Raw genomic sequence first — 12,686 nt, 5'->3', positions numbered from 1 at the left:
TAGTTTTGTCACCTTTCTCGATGTTCAGAAGGCTTCTATACCTTCCAGAAGTACATATTCTTTCCTCTTCCACCTGGATGAGAGTAAGGTTCCAACATTACCTGTCCTGCGCTCCCATCTGCTTACATCTTGCTGTAGTAATTCTTCTTTTCACATTCCATTTCAATAATATAATTTCTCTCTTTTACTTTTTTCTTCCCAATTTTGTTTTTTAGAATCATCTTATTGTATACAACTCAGTCCCAACCTTTCTTTCAAACTTTGTTAGTAATGATGACAATTGTAAGAATACTGCTAACATTCACATACACACACACACACACACACACACACACACACTCACACACACTCTATCTGTAATAAGCAAACAGTTTGACTTTATTTAGTACCTTATAATTAGTCCTTAATGTTTTTCTTATATTTCTTCTAGATCTTTTATACCAAAATTTTTGCTGAGTTCTGGTTTTATTATTACAAATATCTGAAAGTCCTGGCCTCTCTGGGAAATTGCAGGTGGCAGGAAGCATAGAGTACCCGATAGAAATGGTGTTTAGAGTTGCTGGATTTGACCTGTATGGATGCCTCATCCTAGCTGGCCCTGATGCCAGACCAGGATTTGACTGTCATCTGGAAGGGAATACCCACTGACTCACTGCTTGTCTCAGTCACAGAAAGGGCTTTCCCCTCTGAGAAAAGAAAATTGGCTGAAACATGTGGGCATCATCAGGCTTTTCCCTGAAATATCCTCTTTTGTTACCTTTGCCTGGGATCAATCACTTCTGGGGAAGTCTTCTGACTTGTGTAATGGGGTTAGAAAGAGGCTTGAATCTTCCTTACGGGGTTGTTGAGCCTCACAGAAAACTGGAGGATTTTAGATTTTAACATGGAAAGGTCCGATGTCCTCCTTTTACTGATCAGGAAACTGAGGCCCAGTCAAGTGGAATGATCAGTTTGGGGTTATCCAATCAACAGAATTGAGAATCAGAGAACCTGAATGGGGGGGTCTTAGTTTTCTCATTTATTACTCAGAGAAGTTCAGTGCCCCATTCTCCAGTCCTCTGCCTCCAAGAACAACCAACCCTCTTTCTTCTCCACTACATTGCCTCAACACTAATGACAAAGCTAGGTAGAACAAATGGAGAATCATTCCATCCCATGCTGCCTCAGTTGCCTTATCTGTAAGATGGTTCTGCCCCCTAGAGTTAAGGATGCATGCCTTCTCTCCTTTGATCAAGAAGAACTTGGACCCTCTCTCTTTATCTGTCCCAGACTCAATTTCTCCTTCTGTAAAATGGTAAAAATAATAATACCTCCTTGACAGGGTTATGAAGGGCAAATGAGATAACATATGCTGTGTACAATATAAGTGCTAGTGATTATTATTATTACAATTGCAAACTGTGGACAGGTTACTTAAGTGCTCCCAGCCTCAGTTTCTTCATCTGAAAAATGTGCTAATAATAACATCTTTATAGTGTCAATATGAGAATCAAATGGGGTAATATATGTCAATTATATATTTTTGCAAAACTTTATGTGTTAGCAGTTGCCAATGAAAAGGAATGAATGAGGGAGGTTCTCTCTATCTTATAGAAAATTAATTGATTCATGTGATTCTGTTTCATTTGATGGAGTGAGGGATAAGATGGTAACAGGGGGAATCTGTAGATGGGCTTTGAAGGCCTGAAGGGACAATCCCAGAGCCTGCTCTTCCTGTGGCCAGGATGAAATTCCTGAGATCCTCATGAGTGGTAGCTTGGGTAAACTAACCCTAACCCTCGAGGCAAGGCTCCATTTTGGTCCTTTTCTGACAACAAGGGAGTCTCCCTTTGAGTAGACCATGCCAGAGAGAAATGTACCCAGAGCCTTATTGTTGAAGGAGAACAGGACACATGTCCTTAGTTTGTTTGGGCAGCCATCCCTCCTCCATGCACACGCTCCCATACTTCTCCTGCCAATCTTGCTGGCTCCAAACCTCAGTTTCCTGTCTGTGACCCAAGAAAGGGTGTCAGAAGGTGTGCATTTTAATCCAGGCTCCATCTGTGTGACTGTGGGTGTCCTTCTCTCTGAGCAGTTAGACCAATTGGCCTGTGGTCCCATTCCAGAGCCATGACCCTGTTTCACACGTCCACATGTGTGAGGAATTTCACCTTCGTTCTCTGCCGTCTTCAGATAGTCCGGCCCTCCTGGCAATAGCCTATAAGAGGAATTCTCTGGGGATAGAGGAGATGAGGGCTTTAAATACAGAGAATAGTTCTTACTTAAAAAAAAAATATATTGTCACTGATATCCGTCTACCTGTAGATCTATCATCTATCATCTTTCTAGCCACCATTAATTTATCTATCATCTGTCTATCTAAGTATGTATCTACCCACTTGAATTAACTTTTCTTCAGAAAATGATATCACTTAATTCTTAATGGGAAGTGCTTATATTGTGATAAGAAGATATATGGACTAGCCCAAGCAATGACATTTAAAAGATCAGTTTCATTTTAGCCCAGCTTATGGTGTCATCAGTGTAGAGAGCTCCCAAGGAAGGACATAGCCTCCTCCAACACAAATGGGCCACAGTGAATGTCCTGGGGGGACTAAGGGGCTTGCTGTTGTGTGTATATGCAGTGTGTCCTAAAAGTCTGCATGTGTATGTGCATACAACATAATATAGACACACACACATATATGCATGTAAACTATAGAGACAATTTACTTCTTAGACTTGAACCTTGAAACTGCCCTAACACTTTTGGGCCTAGAAGACAGCAACTAAATCCAGGACATGCTAATGCTGAGGCAGGGTCCCTCCTTTCTATCCATGATACTTGTCGGACAGGAATATGGCAAAAGTGATTGATCTTCATTCTCACTTTAGATTATTTTTAAAACAGTTTCCTAACTCTCTACTCTTCCTTAAATTTCTTCCTTCTTTAATTTAGAGGCAGCTAGTGCCCTAGGTCGAGAGAACTGAGTTTGAACTCAGCCTCAGGCACATGGAGAACCGAGTTCTAATTTATCTTCAGGCACTTCCTGAGACATTGGGCTAGTCATTTCAAATTTATTGGCCTGAGTTTCCTCAAATGCATATTGATAACAACAGTTCCTGTATGCCAAGGTTGTAGTGAGTTCCCAACAAAATAATATTGGTAAAGGGCTGGGTACATACTGAATAAATACTTGATTCTTCCATTAATAGATAGATCCTCCTTACAAATGCCAAAAGAGTCTTCCTAATGACACCTTTGACTCTACTATTCTCCTGCTCCAAACCCAATAGCTACTCATTGCTTTTTAGAATAAAACCTAAACTCCCTTATTTGACACATAAGAAACTTTATAATCCATCATACAATATTGCTGTTACCATGTACACTGTTCTGTTCATTTCATTTGACATCAGCTCAAGTAAATCTAGGTTTTTCTGAAATCATCTTGCTTGGCATTTCATTGCACAATTGTATTTCATTAAGATCCTATACCACCACTTGTTCAGTCATTGCCCAATTGAAGAGCATCCACTCAATTTCTAATTCTAATAGCTGCTATAGATTTTTTTTGGGGGAGGGGACAAATAGGTCTTTCCTCCCTTTTTTGTTCTCTTTGAGATACAGACCTAATAGTGTATTACTGGATCAAAGGACATACACATTTTGGTTGACCTTTGGGCATAGTTCCAAATTGTTCCCCTAAATAGTTAGATCCTAAATGGTAGGATCCAAATGCTTCTCCTAAATGGATGGTTTACAATCCACCAACAGTGTATTAGTGTCTGTTTTCCCACATCCCCACTAGCACTCATCATTATCATCTATCTTATTAGCCCACCTGATGATTTTACCTCCCATTTCTACTATATTTGTATTATTTATGGATCTGACTATTTGTATGTAGTGTCTCCCAATATGATGTGAGCTCCTTTTGCCTTTTTTTGTATCACTAGTGACTGGTATTATGGAGATACATTCAAAGTGCTCAGTGAATGCTTGTGCACTGAAGGATGAATGTTTGCATGGGATTTTCAGGGACAAGGCATATAATATCTCCGTTGCTACTTGCCACAGACTTGGAGTGTGAAGGCTGCCATCACCCTCATTTTAAAGATGACAGGACATCAGAAGCTGTCCCTTCAACCCATTCACAGTGAATGACTTGTCCATATGAGACAGCAGGTACCTTTGGTGAGAATTGAAATGACCCAAGTCTTCCTGAACATCAAGCACCATACTGTCTTCCAGTAGAAATATCCATAATGAACAAAATGAATGTCTTGTTTTTGTTTCTTTGTCTTCATATCAAATGCATCAAAATCTAAATATATTCTTTATCCATATCATTTGATAATGGACTATTAAGAAAGTTAAATTAGGTTGTTTTTTCTAGGCTATGTTCTGTTTGTGTACTGGGTTGGCTTGGCCTGGTGATTGGGTGTTTCTCCATTTCTACTATTTGTTCTTAAATTGGTGTATTTTTAGAAGGAACCTGAGGAAATCCTGAAGCTGCTTAACTTATCTCCTGTGTATCTGCTTGTTTTTTTCCCAAATCTGTGCTTCATACTTTTCTCACTTTTTCCTTTCTTTCATGTGAATGGAAAGACCACTCAGGCATTATTTGCTTTGCAGATTGATCTTTGTGCTCCTGAGAGTGGTCAGAGAATGGCCATTGATCACAAATGGCGATTCCTAGAAGTCTAGTATGCTGGCTAAAGTCCAACAAATGCTGAAAAAATAGACACACACACATATATGTGTACACACACCCATGCACACCTGCATTTTATATACATATACATACCTGTTGGAATCCTTACAAAGTGATGTCAGTTGCCTAATTTAGCATGGTACGTAGCAAATTCTCTAGCTCACTAATGTATTCAATGGAGTTCACACCTTTGGGAGATTCACAAGTCAATATTGAGTACGAGATTCACAAGTTAGAAACCCATAATCCCACTCTCAGATCCCATAATCCCACTCTCTCAGAGGAGGAGTCAACCTTTCAGAGATCATATGTAAGAAGCTCTTGGAGCTTCAGTCCATTAGTTAGTTTGGAAGATTGACAGAGAGGGGAACACTCTGGGAGATACAGAAGCCCACAAGCCCACTCTCAGAGGTGGAGTCAGATTCATTCCATCTTCCACCTTTGTGCTGGTTGAAGGCTGAAGGACAAACCTTTGGATTTGGAAACATTCGGAGGGAGCTCTTGGAATCAAGCAGAGAGATAGGCCACCAAGAAAACTAACCAGGCAATTTTGGAGGAAGCAATAAAAGATCTGAACTTTTAACACCTGTCTGCATTTGGAGTGATTATTACTTTTAACCGAAACTAAGGCTGCCTTCAGAAAACCTCCCCAAGAAACCTGCTCTCAGAGAGAACCATTATATTTTAAAGAAGAGAACATCACATATACCTACCCACATAAATTCCTTGAGAGTACAGAGTATTTCATTCTTTTGTATGTCTCCAGTACTTATTACAGTGTTTAGTATGTAAATACTAGTTGATTGATTCTCTGTGTGATCCTGGGTAAGTCACTTAACCTCTTCAAGTGACATTTTACAACAGTAGTTCTGAAAGCATGATCCTGGACACTAGATAGCTCCTACAACTCTTTGAGAATATCCTAAACATCCTATCTTCTACAGTTTTTCCTGATCTCCTTTAGGGTTGTTGCCTCCAATATTCTCTTTTGCTGTCCTAGTTGTTTGTATATTATTTCTCCTATTAGACTGAACTTCTGGAGGCTAGGGACTGTTTTTTGCTTCTCTCTGGATGTTCAGCACATAGTAGGCACTTACTGGATACTTGTTGCCTGACTCTTTACATACATGTGTCCTGAGGTATCTAACATGCCACTTGATTCACTTTTCCTCCTGACTTTTGTCTTCTAGGTGACCATGGCCAGCATTGGAATCAATGGAGATTCATTGGAAACCTGTAAAAGGATCCTTTTTGCTCTCCGCATGGCCACATGGAATCAGATTCTGGATCCCTGGGTTTACATCCTGCTAAGGAGAGCTGTCCTCAAGAACCTCTACAAGGTTGCCCGGCGGTGTTGTGGAGTGCGCGCCATCATCAGAATACACGCCTGGGAGCTCAGCTCCATTAAGAATTCATTAAAGGTGGCAGCCATTTCTGAAAGCCCCTCTGCTGAAAAAACAAGCTCGCAGCCAGCTGCCTTCACAGGACAATGAGCCCGGGGAGTCCCAGTAGATGAGGGAGGCTGGAGCCATTACCTTATTAACTCCATAATTGCAGCCTGCAGGCTTGAGGGCAGGGTTCTCTCGGCTGACACCCCGTCTCTAGTCATTGAATTAACTGGATAACTGCAAATTTCTGTTTTGCTCTATGTAGACACAACCCAAAGTATGTGATGGAATGACATGAGGGCCATAGCCTGAGGCAAAATTGATGGGCAACTATGTTGGTGATAAGGTGTGCTGCCCAAGGTTGACCAATGACTCCAAATGGTCACTTAGATGCCATAACTAGAATAAGCAGGAAGGGAGTTTGGATGTCACCATGATACAGATGGAGAGATTGACGCCAAAGGAGTCTATTGGCTTACCTATGACCACATGGACAGTAAATGTGAAAGCTGGTCTGGGTTTCCACAGGGCTCCAGGTTTGGGATGATTGGCACCTAGCCATGAGACCCATGAGAGACGCTCAGTGGGCTGATATTGCCATGTGTTTGTAGTCTGTCTGATCTCTCAGTGATTGTATAGGCCCTCGTAGGTGGTCGCAGGAAGGGGCCATCTATTCTGACCCGATCCTGAAAAGGAATCCTAATAGAGCCTAGCTGGCAAGTGGTCACTGAATCTTGGTTTGGAGATCTGCAGGCAGTCCAAGGCACTTCTGGTCCAGGCTCTTCATTCCCCATTCTGAAGCACATTCAGGATACATGAACATTCTGTGTGTGTGTGTGCAGTCTATATATTTCTTAATGGTCAGTGTACAAAGCCCCAGATGGGACATATGGAGATTTTCAACCTAAGAAATAGGCATCAACACTGTAGTCCAGATCAAATTCATTCTGTAGGACTTTATGAGGACCAGTGGATTTCAGATGTTGTGCTGGGCACTGACAATAGACACAAACTAGAACAGTCCTTGCCTTCCAAGGGGTGGGCACAACATGTACACAATTGACTGAACCCAAAATGTAGATAACATCTTGTGGGAGACAGCTTTTATTCTGAGCCCTCACTAACTAAATTTCCTATGAGAGAGCCTCTGGATCCCCAGAGCTGGTTGGCTAGAGCCCTACAAGGCCACCATTTAAGTGTGATCTATATCAGTGCATGGATTGTCTACCTGAAGGACATCACAGTTCCTGGAAATGGCCAGGGAGCTAGAATAGAAAGAGCATTCCCACTAATGGCCACCATCCAGAATTGCAATCCTGTCTGTGTAGAGGTCTGCAATATAATTTAATAATAATTATCTTAATTGAAAACATAGGAAGCTGTGGGTCCACAACTTTCATGTGAAGGTCCAGCTTAGTAGGGTTCTGTAAACAAACAAAACCCAAAATCACAGCTTTATTGAGAACTGGAGTTTAACTCCTTCATTTTATAGATTTTAGGGGGCCAGAGAGATTCAATGATTTTCTGTGTCAAGTGGCAGACCCCAACTTTGGAAGAACCCTTCCCCCTTCTCAACATTATCAAGTGGAGGCAGATGGGTAAGCATCAGAGTTTTGTGGAAGGTGATGATATTGAGGTGGTTATGTCTAAGAAGACCAGATGATAATGATTTGATCCCAATTGTACTCAGAAAGTGACCTAGACATCTGAGCTCTGAGAATGGTAAATCATCCAGGCAATTTCTCAGACTTGGATCTTGTATTTGTGGGCCGAGGCCTAAGACCTTACAGAGATTTTCATGACCATCCTGAGCCCCCCCACATATTCAATCTCAAAATCTACAAATGCAGACCATGTTGACCCCACTCTGCTTTTGCTGTTTATTGCTCATTAGAATGTAGACTGCTTGAGAGTAGGCACTGTCTTACCTGCCTGCATTTTTATTCCTATTGCTCAGCAAGGGGCTCAGCATATAGTAAATGATTAATAAATGTTTGATCATTCCTTCATTTGAAGACACAGATGGAAGAAAACCTGAAATGTGAGCTTACTTGTAGGTAGAAAATTGAAATTTCTCATAGTGTAAATATGCCAAATGAAAGTGAAATGTAACAAACAGCCTTGCCTGGTGTCTGTATTTCAGTGTGTGGCTGTTCTAGGTTAACCCCCCAGGAGGGCCTGCTTTTGGTAAGAACACAGTTGCTTTTTATAAAATCTCTTGATGACTTTCTCTGCCACATCACTGCAGTTTTTTCTTAGGGAACTGGATGGAAAAGATGTAAATATGTTCCATATCCTTGCTTAATCTGTCATCTGGTTGTCGTAGTCCAAGTTAACAGCTGCTAAGTGATGCTAGACTCTTGAAAATGACCATCTCTTACTCAAACATTGAAGCCTGCCTCGGACTTTTATCATGTGAATGAATATATTTTGTGTTTCCTGTCCTGGATGAAGTTCAATAGTGATGTGTATATTTGGTTGTGTGTGTTCTATGTACCAGCATTGTAATGAATGCAACTTTAATGCTTCATTAAATGTAAAAATTTAAACAAAATGTCTGTCTCACAAACTGAATATACCAGCATATTTAATGATATCAGGACTCGTGACTTCAGGCAATGGAAAAGGTGCCAAGTTACATTAATGGAAGGAGTTTCCCTGCCCAGGAGTTTTCCTTTTCATAGAAATTGAGGTCCGGGGGGCAGCTAGGTGGTGCAGTGGATAGAGCCCCAGCCCTGAAGTCAGGAGGACTTGAGTTCAAATCTGGTCTCAAACACTCAACATATCCTAGCTGTGTGACCCTGAGCAAGTCACTTAACCCCAATTGCCTCAGCAAAAAAAAAAAAAAAAAAAAAAAAAAAAATTGAGGTCCAGTACCAAACCTTACTATCATCATCATCATCATCATCATTTATCATCACATTTAGTTATATTAGGTCTATCTAAGTCTCTATCAGACACCATAGATGAAAATGGGAAATGTGGACATGTAGAGCCAAAGACATATTCATCTGCTAGCAACTCCTCTGGGAGCTCCCTCTGGTTGTGCCCTTTCCTCTACTTCCTCTTGTCAGTGGTAGGGAAATATGAATGTTCGTTGCCTTGATTTTCAGTGTGATCCTGACTATGGTGTCTCAGCTCCTCGTTATACACTGTTTAGACTTGGCAAGTATTTTACCAGCTATAAAATGAAATGGTTGGGTTGGATACTTTCTAAAGGCCTTGCAGCTTTAAACTAACTCCCCTCCTAGGAACTTATTCCTCCTTTTTGTCTATAGAATGGGGTCATTCCTGGGGGCTAGAATGTAAAGAGGAAAATACACAAAAACAAAAAGCTTTGACTAAAATTACATGTTGGCAACACCGTGTGGATGAGATGGTCTGCTCAAAGTGGTTCTCAGAATGGGTCTGAGGAAAGGCCTGGACTTCTGGTCAATCTATCTTCCTGTCATATTCAGGAGCCCTGAATTGGGTTGAGAAATTTGGGTGAGAAACAATATTGGGTGAGAAATTTAAGCCAAGGTCACAGGAACTCACATTCATTTAGAAACAGCTCAGCATGTGGTCAGAGAAGATCATGGGTGTTTACTGATATTCATCTTGAATGACTTTAAGTCATTTAAGTCTCTGAAAGAATGAACATGATAGCACCCTTGGTCCTCAAGTTCAAATTTACTGTCTCAGAGAAATACGTTTTCATTTCCTTTGAGAAGAGAAAATGAATTTTGACTGTTGGAACAATGGATTGAGAGATGGAAAGACATTGGATGTTGTCTATTTGACAATGTCTTTCATTTAGAAAATGAGGAAACAAACCCAGAGGATTCACACTGGCAGCATATGAATCACACCCTTGATTACACAATTGGATAATATTTGGAAATTCAAAAATTCACAGAAAATGCTTTCTGACATGATGTCGATTTCACTTAAGTAAGTTTAGGGCTACTTATGGGATTGAAGGAATAGTAGCTGACTTGTTATTAAAGTACAATAATGATGCTATCCTTATCCAATGATTCTCCTCCATCATGAACAGGACATGGACTTTGAAGAGGGGCTTTGAGGATTTCACCAAGCATCTCTTGGACTAGCTCCCTGGAGGGCCTCAGGATCAACCAGAGTCAAGATCAAAGTCCTTGATCTTTAGGGGGAGAAGTGAAGGAGGCAGGCAAGCTGCCACATGGCTTGCCAAAGATGTATCCTGGATTCTGGAGTCTGGGAGTCTCCAGCCTCTCTCCTCCTTGTCCTGCCGCCAAGTGTATGTAACTTCTCTTCCTCAGCCCTCCAATCCTTCCCTACAATTACCTCACTACCACCCATTCAGCAGGCACCAATCATGAGGAGAGCCATCATCTAAATATATGCTAATAGAGCCATTATCTTACATCAAATAGGTAATTAGCCTTAAGTACTCTCTTGTCTGATTCAAGCACACCTTTTTCAGGTTTCAGCCCTCTACATTCTTGCCTGATTCTTCTTGTGACTAGCTGTACATGGTTTCCAGATGTTTAATGGTTGAGCAATAGCATTTGTGGCTATGAAACAGAAGAAACACACTAACTAGCTCATATACCTAGACCAACCATAACTTTGTACCTCTTAGTACTACCTTCTAGTCTACTTAGCAGATACTTCACAGATGTGAAGGCTCCCTTGCATAATCACAGAGAATGATTTGAACCCAGTTGTGATTGGCATGGGGTTTAAGCCAAGTTCATATTAAACCAACAGGTCTTTTTCAAGCAAGGTCCAGGATTAGACACTAGGTATACAAAGACAGGAACAAGATAGCCCTTTCCTCTGAGAAACTGTTATACATTGGGGAGAGAGAATAAGTATACATATATGTATGTGTGTACGTGTGTATATTGCAGGTACTGGGTATTTCAATTCATCCCAGAGAACAGCTCCTATATCTGCCTTCAGGTTTGGAGCTCCATCAGGCCCAGCTAATCCTAGCCATTTCTGCTAGGGATTCCAGTTGTTGGACCTATGATGATTCTTTCTACCTTTTGACATTCACTAGGCTGTAGTGCAATCTTTTCCCCATGTTATCACCTAAGATCAGGAACAAATAAAACAGATCTAGAAACAATGGTGCCACGTGTTTATGGCCACATGTCAGCCCAGTTGTAAAGAGAAACTGTAGTGTATAATGTTCTGTTACTACATCTCTCCCTAATTGAAAACTTCCAGCATTTGTTCTTCCCCTTCTCTTTGAAAGTCACTACAGAAGAGTGTTATTTTACATGATTGTGCCTTTTATACCACACATTCAGTGCCAGTTCAACAACCAGTTAAAAATTGATGGAAAGCAGCTATAGGATATATGTACATGTTGAAATTTGGACCCTCAAGCCATTCATTTTCATTGCTGTAAGGCAATCGCATATTGTAAGGACTGGGTTCTTTCTGAACAGTCTTCCCCTACCACTAGAGAGAGAAGCGAATGTAAAATGAGGCAAAACAATCTCAAAAGGTCAAGGATACTATCTACTTGTGGGCTTGAGGAAAGGACTCATGGAGGAATCAGCACCTGATAAGAATGGTCTGCCCAGTCTTGCTGATGATAATCCCATTCTTTTTTCAACTTTCTGTGCACTCTGCTGTATTAAGCCCAGTCATCCCATATTGCTTCTAAGGTTAAATGCAAACTTCTCCATTTAGCAATTAGATACTTTCACTCTCCAGTCCCAACTCATGTCCCCAATCTTAGAAGCAGAGAGAACACCTGAAATCAGGAAGATCTGAGTTCAAATCTAGTTTCAGTCACTTGTTAAATATGGCAAGCCATTTCACCTCTGTCTGCCTCAATTTCCTCAACAGTAAAGTGGGGAGAATAATAGCACATACTTCATATCTATGACAAATTAGGGTTCATGGTCTAGAGCATCAGACATAAAAGAGAGCCCCATGATTCTGTCATCAGGTATTGAGCTCACCAAGCTCTAAATAAGAGCACACAAAATAACATTGACACTTATTACAAATATGGAATTTACCATTTGTGCATAGTCAGAGAGGGCTCCATAATTTGTAATAAACTGCAAAAAAAGTTTAATATGTGAAAAGATATGGCATTTGATTAACATTTAACCCCGAATTATTTAAACAAAGTATTAAAAATTTTTTTAAAATGGAAAATAGAAAACAGAAATGACATCAAAGTTGATTATAGTAATTTCATTCAAATGTTAACCAAAGTAAATAAGTTGTTACTAGGAGATTTAAAGAACCCGATAAACATTCTAATCAGCATTTTACTTAAATACTAAACAAAGAGAGATAGTTGTTAAAGACATATAAAGAAATATATAAATATTTCTGTGAAATCCTACCAGTAAGGATGATAGATGATTATGAGTAATATAGTCTCATAAATCAGTGAAAAGCAGTAGAAGGTACCAATTCAACTAAACAAAATTATCTCAAGGGCATTCAGGAATGAAATTGGAAAAAGGAGTAGAAAAAGAAGAAAAATAGAAAAGATTTACAAAAAATTTACAACAAACTATTTTCTCCATCAAGGACAGTGGATGCATCATAACTGGATCCTCACATGATTCTCTGAGGTGCTTCTAAAGGAAGTAAAATTGAT

General features: G+C 40.3%; 1 protein-coding gene across 2 annotated transcripts in view; it reads left to right on the top strand.

The window, feature by feature from the left end:
- The window catches only part of PTGFR (prostaglandin F receptor), a 42,744-nt gene extending 34,023 nt beyond the window's left edge, over positions 1–8,721 (top strand). For both annotated transcript variants that reach the window (XM_031968828.1, XM_031968827.1), the window contains exon 3: positions 5,888–8,721. In XM_031968828.1, the coding sequence (XP_031824688.1) occupies positions 5,888–6,190 (303 nt within the window). In that variant the 3' untranslated portion in view covers positions 6,191–8,721. The remainder of the gene's footprint in view (positions 1–5,887) is intronic.
- Positions 8,722–12,686: the final 3,965 nt, after the last annotated feature.

The sequence above is a fragment of the Sarcophilus harrisii genome, chromosome 4 (genome assembly GCF_902635505.1).
Source record: "Sarcophilus harrisii chromosome 4, mSarHar1.11, whole genome shotgun sequence".
Classification (NCBI taxonomy): domain Eukaryota; kingdom Metazoa; phylum Chordata; class Mammalia; order Dasyuromorphia; family Dasyuridae; genus Sarcophilus; species Sarcophilus harrisii.
The sequence above is the reverse complement of the archived record's forward strand: the minus strand, read 5'-3'. Positions and strand labels throughout refer to the sequence as shown.